The 15,414-nt window shown below is 42.9% G+C and overlaps 1 protein-coding gene across 2 annotated transcripts; it reads right to left on the bottom strand.

Moving 5' to 3' along the window:
* Positions 1-3,227: 3,227 nt before the first annotated feature.
* phf5a (PHD finger protein 5A) lies at positions 3,228-15,254 on the bottom strand. 2 transcript variants are annotated; one of them, XM_029639979.2, is made up of 4 exons: positions 15,148-15,254; positions 4,084-4,107; positions 3,719-3,885; positions 3,228-3,424 (listed from the first exon to the last, which is right to left on the bottom strand). In XM_029639979.2, the coding sequence occupies exons 1-4, from the start codon at positions 15,197-15,199 to the stop codon at positions 3,335-3,337; spliced, it is 333 nt and encodes a 110-aa protein (XP_029495839.1). In that variant the 5' UTR covers positions 15,200-15,254; the 3' UTR covers positions 3,228-3,334. The 2 variants fall into 2 exon arrangements, with proteins under 2 accessions (XP_029495839.1, XP_029495840.1); XM_029639980.2 differs by lacking the exon at positions 15,148-15,254 and adding an exon at positions 4,382-5,761.
* Positions 15,255-15,414: the final 160 nt, after the last annotated feature.

Here is a 15,414-nt window from a genome sequence, read left to right as displayed (position 1 = left end):
TCATCTTTATATTTGTCTCATTATGGTGTCTGACAGCATAGGCAGGACTATAGAGGAGTCATAAATAACTGCATATGTGGAATGTTTCTGAAAGTGGTGTTGCAAAATAATGGGGAGGAACAACATACGTGGGGGTATGGAAACATAATAGCTAATTGGACAGATTGGTTGATACTCAAGTCTGTTTTGTTACTTCCTCATGGCATTTTAGCTAAGCCTAACCCTAACTCTTCTCCTGACCTCCCACGTTAATAATCCTAAACAGTTTAGCTAAAATGCTACAAGAAAACAGCAAGCAGCCCCAAAGTCCCTCACAAACTTTGCACCATCCACAACTTCAGGGCTCTCCAGAGGGTGGTGTGGTCAGCCCAAAACACCATTGGGGACACACTGCCTGCCCTCCAGGACATCAACAGCACCCGGTGTCAGAAGAAGGCCAAGAAGATCATCAAGAACCTCAGCCACCCGAGCCACGGCCTGTTAACCCCACTACCATCTAGAAGGCGGAGACAGTACAGGTGCATCAAAGCTGGGAACGAGAGACTGATACCCAGCTTCTATCCCTAGGCCATCAAACTGTTCAACAGCCACTGCTAGACGGCCTCCACCCAGTACTCTGCCCCTCATTCACCAGCCGGCTACCACTGGGTACTCTACCCTGCAGGTAGCATACACATTTGCATACAGTCCTTCTCTTGTTAATAGGCTTGTTGCTCTACTTGTACTCTCAGTTATAGTATTGTGTACATTGGACTGGATTATGACTCTGTTTCTCCTGTTACAGAACCACTACCATTCCACTACTATTCCACTATCTCTCCCACTTTGCATCCCATGTTCATCTTCTACTGTGATTGAATAAAGTTCCTGGGTGTATTAACTCTTGGACTGCTTTATGCCCCTCTAACCGGGGGCGGTGTCAGTTAGTCACAAACCAGTAAAATACTTAAAGTCGGGTCACTCTCTTTCACATTTTGGATTTATTGTGTGCTTGTGGACATTTACTGCATTGATTGATAGGAACTGGGAACATGAGCATTTCGCTGCACCCGCTAAACTGTGTACGCAACGAATACAATTTTATTTGTCTTGCGTTGCAACCAATCTGCTGTTGTTTCCATATGTTGACCCTCCCACTTATTTCGCAATGCCCACTTTTAGACACATAGTGCTTTTATCTAGACCGCTGCGCCACTCAGGAGGCCACATGATGCTTTTAAGTTAACTGTGAACTTGTAGAAAAAAATTCAAATCATGACGTCAGTCATTTTAGGTCAGAATGTTAGAGCTCTAGAAATAGGCCCAAGTACCTGACTTGGAATTCCGAGTTGAATGACCGTTCAAAACCTCTTATTTTTTCCTCCAGTCAGAGCTCGTTTTTTTTCTTGAGTTGTTTTGAACGCAGCAATACTCCACGAATGCAGTTACCCATACTTGCCATTGAGGCCATCTCCGTTTTGAAGAAGTCAATGTTCTTATTTTGTGTTGAAAAAAAGCATAAAGGTTAAAATGGTGATTTACCGTGACCCGCAGTGCTGGAGTCCTGAATCACATCTTGTGTCATTCATTTGTGGCCACTAGATGGCGGTGATATAGCTTAAAGCCATTTACAAACCATACAACTACATTTGAAGACATCCTAACTTCAGTGGTGTAAAGTACTACTTAAGTCGTTTTTGGGGGTATCTGTTCTTTACTTTACTACCTATATTCTTTGTCTACTTTTACTACACTACATTCCTAATGAAAATAATGTACTTTTTACCCCATTCATTTTCCCTAACACCCAAAAGTACTCGTTATATTTTGAATGCTTAGCAGGACAGGAACACTGTGAAATTCATGCACTTCTCAAGAGAACACCCCTACTGCCTCTGATCTGACGGACTCACTAAATACAAATTATTCGTTTGTAAATGTGTTGTGTTGGATCGTGCTCCGTAACAAAACAAAAAAAAAACAGAAAATGGTGCTGTTTTGCTAAATAAGGAATTTGAAATGATTTATACTTTTGATACTTAAGTATATTTTAGCAATTACATTTACTTTTGATACTTAAGTATATTTAAAACCAAATACTTTTAGACTTTTACTCTAGTATTTACTGGGTGACTTTCACTTGAGTGATTTTTAAAGGTATCTTTACTTTTACTCAAGTATAACAACTGGGTACATTTTCCCACTACTGCCTAACTTCCCCTCACAGTCCCTTCAGTTTCGCTAAAGTCCCGTTAGTTTGGCTACTCAGCCTACCTTAGTTATCCCTCAACCATCATAGACCTGCCATTCCCAACCAATCAGAGCGATTGGAAATGCACAACTGGACACTGCACCCGCCCACTCAGGTCAGTGTTATCCGAAGGGAGAAGACACATGTTCCTTAGGACTGTTTATTGTCGACAGTAACACGAATGTCTGAATGTTGTGTGTGCATCAAAATAGCCATAACAATAAGATTCCAAGTCATTCGGATTCCCAAAACCATATAAACATCTTCAAAGGAAACAGCTGGGTCTGTGTGTGGTGGTGACTATCATGAGTACAGTGATGGGCCTTAACATCATGTTCTAACTGGACAGCACTATTGAGGACAGAACCAACCCATACGTTAAGTATATAGCGGGTGAGGGCATTTACAGCCGTATGCTCAAACAGGTGAAGGCATACCAGCCAATCGTTTTTACGTGGTCCTTCTAACCGTATTTAGCGACCAACAGTTTTTTTTACATGGTCCGTCATTTCTCCGGATTTAGCGACCAATAGTTTTTACAATACGTCTATTTTCCATAAAATATGTTCGAATTTACAAAGTAGTTTCCATTGTGAAGGCAGATAAAGCATTTTTACAAAAAGCAATCACTTTGGCATGTAAACACTAAACGGCTCATCTAACTCCACCATTAAACCGATAAACAGTAGAATACAGCATTGTGGAAGCACATGCTTTTAACAAATTAACATGCAGAGGTTTATTAGATTTGCAAGTGATGTAACCATCCCTGAAAATCTCCCTTAAACAACGAGAAGCACCCCAGTTCATTGTTTGGGGAATAGAGATTTGTGGGAAACTATTGCCAATCTTTCCTGATGGTAATTCTTCCCAGTTCTAGTTTCATTATATGAAATTAGATTTCATTCATGTGTAAAACTCAGTTCATCCTATAAAATGATGAACACTAGATAATTAACCCAAAACTACAGGGAAAATGCAATCATGTGCATTGCAATAATGTAAAATAAAGCTTTATTGTATTATCAAAACATGTTCACACACAAAGGTAAAAACGTTCATACAAAAAAACAGAAGCAAAGCACTCGTTGGACAGGCCTGTCTTCACCTCTTCTTGAAGCCATACTTCTTCCGTTCATAGAAAAGGTCAGTCTTTGAACTGCCCAAGTTCACAATCTTGGGGCATCCATCTCGCTGTCTCATCCAGTAGAGAGGAGTAGAAAAAAAACCTTGTTGGTGTATTCTCACATTACATTGAGATGGTTTAAAATGACTATTACTTGTACAACCACATATCATTACTCAGCATCTCAGACACATTTCCATTTTTCACACGACATTGATCAAGAACGGAATATGTCGAAGAAGCACAATATTGAATTATTCTGTATAGTTTATTGGAAACATTGCATACGGGAGCATTGAATGGTGTGAGGGTTATTCTACACCTTTTATTTATATATATATATAAAAGAGAGAGAGACTAACGTCTTTCTCCTGGATGGTGCACTCTTTGCAGTAGTAAGCGTCAGACACCCCGGGACCTCCACATATGACACAGCGCCCCTGGTACGACCCGTAGTTGCACTCGTCACAGATGCGCACCAGTGTGCAAGGCCTCACATACGAGTCACAGATCACACACTTTCCATCACCTAGGAGAGGAGGGAAGAGGGGGATGAGACTTTAATGCCGTGGCATTTTGAACTGGGGTAATTAAATATAATAGTAAACCATGTGTTGATGATTACTGTCTCTACTCTAGGAGTTATGGGGGTAAATTAAAGGGCAGCAAATACACCCTGTATGGGAGAAAGGGACAACATTATGTAAAACATGTTTTTGAAACTTACATTTCTCGCACAATCTTCCAATAGCTGAAAAGTAAACAATAGAACAAACAGTGAGTGAACATGAATAATGTAGCTAGCCAACAAAGCATTGCTCCATAAAGCTAAGGGTTATGCACTCAATAAGACATCTTACAAGCTCTCAAAAACTCAAGGGGCTTACCGCCTTCTCCCTAGTTATTAGCCATTAGCGTCGCCCACAACTGCCTCATGTAAACTACAATCCCGACGCTGTTTTTAACATTTAGAAACATCAATAATCACCGCTTGCTATACGGCTTTCGAAACATATAGCGCTTACCTTTCATCAGTGAGAAAGAAACGCACCATTTTTTTAAAATAAAACTGCTACGTGTTTCACAGATCCATCCAACAAAACTACACTTCCCGATTCACGCTTACACACGTGTTCGGAGGAGCATGCTAGATAGCTAATTAGCACAGGTGGTGGCCTCGCCTAACATAGACAAGCGTGTATCATGGAGATATGGTAGTGTGAGAACACTAACCCTATCAAGGTGTGTAGACTTTTTTTCTAATTCAGCATTTCTCGCTTATAAGTTCCTTATGCTTCCAAAACCATACCACAAGCGATGCGTGTTAACTTAAAATGTTCAGACCGAGCGTCAGGGATCTTAACAAAAAAACTCCCCACTACAGAAGATGCCTTTGTCCAATGACTCGTGTTTAATGGAACTGAGAGTCATGATCAAGAGCTATAATCTTACTAGCTAATCTACTTAACCACCATCACATAGCTATAACGTTCAAATCAAATGTTTTGTCACATGCGCCGAACACAACAGGTGTTACCTTACCGTGAACCTCTTACTACAAGCCATTAACAATGCACTTCAAGAAATAGAGTTAATAAAATTTACTAAATAAACAAAAGTTTAAAAATATCCAATCAATAAAAAAGTAACAATACATTTACATAACAGCAACGAGGTCATATACAGGGGGTACTGGTACTGAGTCAATGTGCGGGCGTACAGGTTTGTTGAGGTATGCATAGGTAAATGCATAGATAAATTCCCTAGGGTAGCTGTTTCGGCCCCTTGCTTTTTTCAGTTTTTACTAACGACATGCCACTGACTGAGTAAAGCCAGAGTTTCATGTATGGGGATGACTCAACACTATACTCATTGGCTACAACAACGACTGAAATGACTGCACACTCAACAAAGATCTGCAGTTAGTTTGAGTGGGTGGCAAGGAATAAGCCCCAAATATTTCTAAAACTAAAAGGATTGTATTTGGGACAAATCAGTCACTCAACCCTAGACCTCAACTAAATCGTAATAAATAATGTGGAAATTGAGCAAGTTGAGATGACTAAACTGCTTGGAGTAACACCAGACTGTAAACTGTCATGGTCAAAACATATTTATGCAGTCGTAGCTAAGATGGGGAAAAGTCTGTCTATAATAAAGCGATGCTCTGCCTTCTTAACACTATCAACAAGGCAGGTCCTACAGGCCCTAGTTTTGTCACACCTCGACTACTGTTCAGTCATGTGGTCAGATGCCAGAAAAAAAGACTTAGGAAAATTGCAATTGGCTCAGAACAGGGCAGCACAGCTGGCCTTTGGGTGTTCACAGAGAGCTAATATTAAAAATATGCATGTCAATCTCTCCTGGCTCAAAGTGGAGTAGAGATTGACTTCATGACTACTTTTATTTACGAGAGGTATTGACATGTTGAATGCACCGGGCGGTCTGTCTAAACTACTGGCACACAGCTCGGTCACCCATGCATACCCCACAAGACATGTCACCAGAGGTCTCTTCACAGTCCCCAAGTCCAGAACAGACTATGGGAGGTGCACAGTACTACATAGAGCCATGACTACGTGGAACTCTATTCCACATCAAGTAACTGACGCAAGCAGTAAAATTAGATTTAAAAAACAGATAACAAAACACCTCATGGAAATGCGGGGACTGTGAAGCAACACAAACATAGGCACAGACACGATAACATACGCACTATACACACACGTACACATGGATTTAGTACTGTAGATATGTAGTAGTGGTGGAGTAGGGGCCTGAGGGCACACAGTGTGTTGTGAAATCTGTGAATGTATTGTAATGTTTTACAATTGTATAAACTGCCTTAATTTCTGCTGGACCCCAGGAAGCGTAGCTGCTGCTAATGGGGATCCATAATAAATACACTGCTCAAAAAAAAAAGGGAAGACTAAAATAACACATCCTAGATCTGAATGAATGAAATATTCTTATTAAATACTTTTTTCTTTACATAGTTGAATGTGCTGACAACAAAATCACACAAACATGATCAATGGAAATCACATTTATCAACTCATGGAGGTCTGGATTTGGAGTCACACTCAACATTAAAGTGGAAAACCACACTACAGGCTGATCCAACTTTGATGTAATGTCCTTAAAACAAGTCAAAATGAGGCTCAGTAGTGTGTGTGGCCTCCACGTGCCTGTATGACCTCCCTACAACGCCTGGGCATGCTCCTGATGAGGTGGCGGATGGTCTCCTGAGGGATCTCCTCCCAGACCTGAACTCAAGCATCCGCCAACTCCTGGACAGTGTGGTGCAACGTGGCGTTGGTGGATGGAGCGAGACATGATGTCTCAGATGTGCTCAATTGGATTCAGGTCTGGGGAACGGGTGGGCCAGTCCATAGCATCAATGCCTTCCTCTTGCCGGAACTGTTGACACACTCCAGCCACATGAGGTCTAGCATTCTCTTGCATTAGGAGCAACCCAGGGCCAACCGCACCAGCATATGGTCTCACAAGGGGTCTGAGGATCTCATCTCGGTACCTAATGCCAGTCAGACTACCTCTGGCGAGCACATGGAGGGCTGTGCGGCCCCCCAAAGAAATGCCACACCATGACTGACCCACCGCCAAACCGGTCATGCTGGAGGATGTTGCAGGCAGCAGAATGTTCTCCACAGCGTCTCCAGACTCTGTCACATGTGCTCAGTGTGAACCTGCTTTCATCTGTGAAGAGCACAGGGCTCCAGTGGCGAATTTTCCAATCTTGGTGTTCTCTGGCAAATGCCAAACGTCCTGCACGGTGTTGGGCTGTAAGCACAACCCCCACCCGTGGACGTCGGGCACTCATACCACTCTCATGGAGTCTGTTTCTGACCGTTTGAGCCGACACATGCACATTTGTGGCCTGCTGGAGGTCATTTTGCAGGGCTCTGGCAGTGCTCCTACTTGCACAAAGGCGGAGGTAGCGGTCCTGCTGCTGGGTTGTTGCCCTCCTACAGCCTCCTCCACGTCTCCTGATGTACTGGCCTGTCTCCTGGTAGCGCCTCCATGCTCTGGACACTACGCTGACAGACACAGCAAACCTTCTTGCCACAGCTCGCATTGATGTTCCATCTTGGATGAGCTGCACTACCTGAGCCACTTGCGTGGGTTGTAGACTCCGTCTCATGCTACCACTAGAGTGAAAGCACCGCCAGCATTCAAAAGTGACCAAAACATCAGCCAGGAAGCATAGGAACTGAGAAGTGGTCACCACCTGCAGAACCACTCCTTTATTGGGGGTGTCTTGCTAATTGCCTATAATTTCCACCTGTTTTCTATTCCATTTGCACAACAGCATGTGAAATTTATTGTCAATGAGTGTTGCTTCCTAAGTGGACAGTTTGATTTCACAGAAGTGTGATTGACTTGGGGTTACATTGTGTTGTTTAAGTGTTCCCTTTATTTTTTTGAGCAGTGTACAAAAACTCAACAAAAAAAAGAAACTACCTCTCTGTCAACTGCGTTTAATTTCAGCAAACTTACCATGTGTAAATATGTGTATGAACATAACAAGATTCAACAACTGAGACATAAACTGAACAAGTTCCACAGACATGTGACTAACAGAAATTGAATAATGTGTCACTGAACAAAGGGGGGAGTCAAAATCAAAAGTAACAGTCAGTATTTTGTGTGGCAACCAGCTGCATTAAGTATTGCAGTGCATCTCCTCCTCATGGACTGCACCAGATCTGCCAGTTCTTGCTGTGAGATGTTACCCCACTCTTCCACCAAGGCACCTGCAAGTTCCTGGACATTTCTGTGGGGGAATGGCCCTAGCCCTCACCCTCCGATCCAACAGGCCCCAGACATGCTCAATGGGCTTCAGATCCGGGCTCTTCGCTGGCCATGGCACAACATGGACATTCCTGTCTTGCAGGAAGTCACGCACAGAACGAGCAGTATGGCTGGTGGTATTGTCATGCTAGAGGGTCATGTAAGGAAGGGTACTACATGAGGGAGGATGTCGTCTTCCCTGTAACACACAGCATTGAGATTGCCTGCAATGACAACAAGCTCAGTCCAATGATGCTGTGACACACCGCCCCAGACCATGACGGACCCTCCACCTCCAAATCCATCCCGCTCCAGAGTACAGGCCTCAGTGTAACACTCATTCCTTCGACGATAACCGCGAACCCGACCATCACCCCTGGTGAGACAAAACTGCGACTCGTCAGTGAAGAGCACTTTTTGCCAGTCCTGTCTGGTACAGCGGCGGTGGGTTTGTACCCATAGGCGACGTTGTTGCCGGTGATGTCTGGTGAGGACCTGCCTTACAACAGGCTTACAAGCCCTCAGTCCAGCCTCTCTCAGCCTATTGCGGACAGTCTGAGCACTGATGGAGGGATTGTGCATTCCTGGTGTAACTCGGGCAGTTGTTTCCATCCTGTACCTGTTCCGCAGGTGTGATGTTTGGATGTACCGATCCTGTGCAGGTGTTGTTATATGTGGTCTTCCACGGCGAGGACGATCAGCTGTCCGTCCTGTCTCCCTGTAGCGCTGTCTTAGGCGTTTCACAGTACGGACATTGCAATTTATTGCCCTAGCCACATCTGCAGTCCTCATGCCTCCTTGCAGCATGCCTAAGGCACGTTCATGCAGATGAGCAGGGACCCTGGGCATCTTTCTTTTGGTGTTTTTCAGAGTCAGCAGAAAGACCTCTTTAGTGTCCTAAGTTTTCATAACTGTGACTTTAATCGCCTACTGTCTGTAAGCTGTTAGTGTCTTAACGACCATTCCACAGGTGCATGTCCATGAATTGTTTATGGTTCATTGAACCAGCATGGGAACAGTGTTAAAACCCTTTACAATTAAGATCTGTGAAGATATTTGGATTTATACGAATTATCTTTGAAAGACAGGGTCCTGAAAAAGGGATGTAAATTGTCCGGGTGGCCATTCCATTAGTTTAGATGTTCAGTAGTCTTATTTTTTTAATCCTAGACTTGGCGCTCCGGTACCCCTTGCTGTGCGGTAGCAGAGAAAACAGTTTATGACTTGGGTGACTGGAGTCTGACACTTTTTTGGGCCTTCCTCTGACACCGCCTAGTATATAGGTCCTGGATGTCAGGAAGCTTGGCCCCAAGTGATGTACTGGGCCATACGCACTACCTTCTGTTGCGCCTTATAGTCAGATGCCGAGCAGTTACCATACCAGGCAGGGATGCAACCGGTCAGAATGCCCTCAATGGTGCAGCTGTATAACTTTTTAAGGATCTGGGGACCCATGACAAATCTTTTCAGTCTCCTGAGGGGGAAAAGGTGTTGTCGTGCCTTCTTCACAACTGTCTTGGTGTGTTTGGACCATGATAGTTTGTTGGTGATGTGGACACCAAGGAACTTGAAACTCTCGACCCGCTCCACTTCAGTCCCGTCGATTTAATGGAGGCCTGTTCGGCCCTCCTTTTCCTGTAGTCCATGATAAGCTTGTTTGCCTTGGTCACATTGAAAGAGAGGTTGTTGTCCTGGCACCAGGTGTCTGACCTTCTCCCTATAAGCTGCCTCATCAGTGATTAAGAAAACTTAATGATGGTTTTGGAGTCATGCTTGGCCACGCAGTCATGGGTGAACAGGGAGTACAGGAGCGGACTACGCACGCACCCCTGAGGGGCCCCAGTATTGAGGATTAGGGTGGCAGATGTGTCGTTGTTGCTACCCACCTGGGGCCAGCCTGTCAGGAAGTCCAGGATCCAGTTGCAGAAGGTGGTGTTTATTCCCAGTAGGGCTGGGCGGTATACAGTATTTTATGATATACCGGTATTTATGCAGGGACCGGTTAGGGTTTTTACTTTATCTTCTATACCGGTATTTGAATGTTTGATTTGTTAAATGTGATACGCCATGTGTAATGTCAATATAGTTTACTTCACTACTTGAGTAATCTCTCTCCATGCCACTTTCCACACAGACCTAGCCACGCCCCGTCACTTAAGGAGTGCATTCGATATTCCTCAACTACGAGACACTTGCGTTCAGTCTGCATGGTCAATGCAGCACATGCAACAATGTTGACGACAACAATGCTGTTTTCACTTTGCTTCTTAATATAAATCCACTAGCGTTCTAGAATGTTACTATTAGTTTGTGTTTCTTACATCAGCAAACAGGTAGTTTGTATTTTTTTAGCAAGTTGCCCTAAATCTTGTGAGAGCCTAATTGTTAGCCGCTAATGCTAATAGCTAGCTAATAAATGTACTGAGTAGGAGCAAAAGTAGCTAGCTAATACAAGTGATGGTGTAGACCTAAATCAGCATGCTGTTTGTGCAACAGTATCTTCTAAATCAAAAGAGGAATAAGCAAAGCAAGAATATGTTAGCAACATGAAGTAGCTAAGAGAAAACATGCAATGTAGCCAAAGCTTATAGGGTCCAGTAGGAAACACTTATCAACACTTTAGTTCCTACCCTGTCACAATAACTCCTCGCCGGCATTTTAATTTGTTGTCATCTCAAACAACACTGTATTCAAAGTCCCCACAATTATATTCTAACTATAGAATAGTCATTCTATTTCCATGATTCCAACAGTTTTGCTCTAATTCGCAAGTCAAATCGCAATTGCAACATTTGGTTAAAAATAAGTTCTACATTATTTGCCCATATCATGCAGCCCTACGTGGCTGTGTGGAAATTCTCAATTGAGCAGTGGTGTAAAGTACTTAAGTAGTACTTCAAACTATTTTTACTTAAGGCAGGTTTTTTGGTATCTGTACTTTACTATTTTTGACAAATTGTATTTTTACTTCACTACATTCCTAAAGAAAATACTGTACTTTTTACTCCATACATTTTCCCTGACACCTAAAAGTACTCATTACATTTTGAATGCTTAGCAGGACAGGAAAATGGTCCAATTCACGCACTTGTCAAGAGAACATCTCTGGTCACCTACTGCCTCTGATCTGGAGGACTCACTAAACAAATGCTTTGTTTGTAAATTATGTCTGAGTGTTGGAGTGTGCCCCTGGCTATCTGTAAATTTAAAAAGAAAATGGTGCAATTTGGTTTGCTCAATATAAATTCACACTTTTTGATACTTAAATGTATAAAATGTACTTACTTTTGATACTTAAGTATATTTAAAAACAAATACTTCTAGACTTTTACTCAAGTAGTATTTTACTGGGTGGCTTTCACTTTTACTTGAGTATGACAATTGGGTACTTTTTCTACCAGTGCAATTGAGTGCAGTAAATGCAGAAATGATAAGTGCTGAAATTGGTTTTGGTTGAAGTTGAATTGAACAGTAAAAAACAAATCTGAATGGAGAAAGACTCATTGAAATCACTTAGAATGTATGTGTTGCCACCCGAGGGTCACACACTACTCATAAAGCAAATGTAGAACGTTTATTATTCAGAAACTAAAAATAGTATTTTTATTTAATTTAAATACTGTGATATAATATTTTGGCCATGTCGCCCAGCCCTAAGTCCCAGGGTCCTTAGCTTAGTGATTTAAATACTGTGATATAATATTTTGGCCATGTCGCACAGCCCTAAGTCCCAGGGTCCTTAGCTTAGTGATGTGGGCACTATGTGGGCACTATGGTGTTGAACGCTGAGCTGTAGTCAATGAACAGCATTCTCACATAGGTGTTCCTTTTGTCCAGGTGGAAAAGGGTAGTCTGGAGTGCGATTGAGACTGAGTCATCTGTGGATCTGCTGGGGTGGTATGCAAATTGGAGTGGGTCTAGGGTTTCTGGCATGTTGTTGTTGATGTGAGCCATGACCAGCCGTTCAAAGCACTTTATGGCTACAGACGTGAGTTCTACGGGGCGGTAATCATTTAGGCAAATTACCTTTGCTTCCTTGGGCACAGGGACTATGGTGGTCTGTTTGAAAAATGTAGGTATTACAGACTCAATCAGGGAGAGATTGAAAATGTCAGTGAAGACACTTGCCAGTTGGTCTGCGCATGCTTTGAGTAAACGTCCTGGTAATCCGTCTGGCCCCGTGGCTTTGTGAATGTTGACCTGTCCAAAGGTTTTGCTCACATCGACTATGGAGAGCGTGATCACACAGTCATACAGAACAGCTGGGGCTTACATGCATGCTTCAGTTTTGCTTGCCTCAAAGCAAGCATAAAAGGCATTTAGCTCGCCTGGTAGGCTCGCGTCACTGGGCAGCTCGTGGCTGTGTTTACCTTTCTAGTGCGTAATAGTTTTCAAGCCCTGCCACATTCCGACGACCGTTTGAATCATACTACATCGGCGCTATCTTAGTCCTGAATTGACACGTTGCCCGTTTTATGGTTTGTCTGAGGGCCTTGTGGGATTTCTTATTAGTGTCCGGATTAGTGTCTTTGAAAGCCAGGTGAACAAACAGAACACCGACCATTTCGAACCCCACGTACCTTCTCCGCTATGCAATCTGGTTTCCAAGCTGGTCACTGGTGCACCTCAGCCACACTCAAGGTCCTAAATGATATCATAACCGCCATCGATAAAAGACAGTCCTGCGCAGCCGTCTTCATCGACCTGGCCAAGGCTTTCGACTCTGTCAATAATTGTATTCTAATCAGCAGACTCAACAGCCTTGGTTTCTCTAATGACTGCCTCCTCTGGTTCACTAACTACTTCTCAGATAGAGTTCAGTGTGTTATTCAGAGGGCCTGTTGTCCTGACCTCTGCCAGTCTATGGGGGTGCCACAGGGTTCAATTCTTGGACCGACTCTCTTCTCTGTATACATCAATGATGTCGCTCTTGCTGCTGGTGAGTCTCTGATCCACCTCTACGCAGACGACACCATTCTGTATACTTCTGGCCCTTCTTTGGACACTGTGTTAACAACCCCCCAGGCAAGCTTCAATGCCATACAACTCTCCTTCCGTGGCCTCCAATTGCTCTTAAATACAAGTAAAACTAAATGCATGCTCTTCAACCGATCGCTACCTGCATCTGCCCGCCTGTCCAACATCACTACTCTGGACGGCTCTGACTTAGAATACGTGGACAACTACAAATACTTAGGTGTCTGGTTAGACTGTAAACTTTCCTTCCAGACCCATATCAAACATCTCCAATCCAAAGTTAAATCTAGAATTGGCTTCCTATTTCGTAACAAAGCATCCTTCACTCATGCTGCCAAACATACCCTTGTAAAACTGACCCCTACCCATAATGACTGGAACAAATTGCAAAAATCACTGAAGTTGGAGACATATCTCTCTCACTAACTTTAAGCGTCAGCTGTCAGAGCAGCTTACCGATTGCTGCAGCTGTACACAGCCCATCTGTAAATAGCCCATCCAACCAACTACGTACCTTGTTTTTCTGCTCTTTTGCACACCAGTATTTCTACTTGCACATCCTCATCTGCACATAAATCACTACAGTGTAAATGCTAAATTGTAATTATTTTGCCACTATTGGCCTATTTATTGCCTTACCTCCTTAATTTGCACACACTGTATACAGATTTTTTTATTGTGTATTATTGTATGTTTGTTTATTTCATGTGTAACTCTGTGCTTTGCTTTATCTTGGCGAGGTCGCAGTTGTAAATGAGAACTTGTTCTCAACTGGCCTACCTGGTTAAATAAAAGGTGGGGAAAAAAGTGTCCCGCTCCTTGAAAGCGGCAGCTCTAGCCTTTAGCTCGGTGCGGATGTTGCCTGTAAACCATGGCTTCTGGTCGATGCACTTATTGACGAAGCCGGTGACTGAGGTGGTATACTCTTCAATGCCATTGGATGAATCCTGGGAACATATTCCAGTCTGTGTTTGCAAAACAGTCCTGTAGCGTAGCATCCGCGTCATCTGACCACTTCCGTTTTGAGCGAGTCACTGAAACATCCTGCTTTAGTTTTTTTTATTGTAAGGATAGAAATATGGTCAGATTTGCCAAATGGAGGGCGGGGGAGAGCTTTATGTATCTTTGTGTGTGGAGTAAAGGTGGTCTAGAGTTTTTTCCCCCTCTGGTTGCACATGTGACCAGTGATGCCAATTTAGCAATTCTGTTGAGCAACTTTTCAGACTACCCTGGCAACTTTTTTTTCAAACAGTACCTAAGCAACAAATTTAGCCACTTTAAAAAAATGGATTTGCAACTTTTGAAAAGTGACTTAAACGCTAAAATGTTCCCTCTAAATGACACAAAAACGACTTTCTCTGTCACACACTCAGTCACAACACACGTGCCTGGCTGCAAAAGTGCGTTGTGAGTGACGTCAGGAGCAGGCGCTCAGCTCGTGCACGGCAGCAGAAGGCCTGCAGCAATTTCAGCAAATTGCAAATCATTGTTGGCTGACTGCAACAGCAGTAGGCGTTCGACGAGCCAAACCCAATGAATATAGTTGGTCAAGAATGTGGCCACTTTTTATTTTTTTAGATGGCCAGTCAATTTGTGTAACATATTGACGCAGTTTTACGTTACCACGCAATGACATCACAACATCATTTAGCAACAAGTCAACCTGCCTCTAGCAACTTACCCTGAAAATTAGTTGGCAACACTGCATATGACATGCTGATAGCATGGGCGGGTGCAATGACGTTAATGGGTTGGTGAAGAAGCAGGTTATGGTCATGAACACAAGCATTTCGCTACACCCGCAATAAAATATTCTAAATATGTGTATGCGACCAATACAATTAGCAAATTAATGTGCTAACAGTATGCTAACTGTTTCTAGCAAGCTATCTTATCTAGCCAGACACTTTCAACAAAGGGCAAGAGCTCGGCACTTATCATTGCTTATTAGAAGTAAGTACTAATGCAATGATATGCATCAAACATCAAATAAACACCTTACCAACACCAGCTTGTTTTCTACAAAAGATCAAATCTGGATGATGTTTAGCCATTCTCGCGAACGGAGCGAATACGATAGTTATTTTGAACTTTCAACTTTGACCCACAGAAACACGCGACATTTGAACTTTGTATTTAAATTTAAGTTTAGTTTATTTTTCGGATCATATCATTTTTGTTTATTTCACGTTAGTTAAAATTACTATTGCTATGGACATGTCAGTGAATTAATCCAGATACATTCAAGGAGTGAATATTACATATGAAA

Source organism: Oncorhynchus nerka, linkage group LG28 (assembly GCF_034236695.1).
Source record: "Oncorhynchus nerka isolate Pitt River linkage group LG28, Oner_Uvic_2.0, whole genome shotgun sequence".
NCBI lineage: Eukaryota > Metazoa > Chordata > Actinopteri > Salmoniformes > Salmonidae > Oncorhynchus > Oncorhynchus nerka.
Note: the sequence above shows the minus strand (reverse complement) of the source record. Positions and strands in the feature narration are given on the sequence as shown.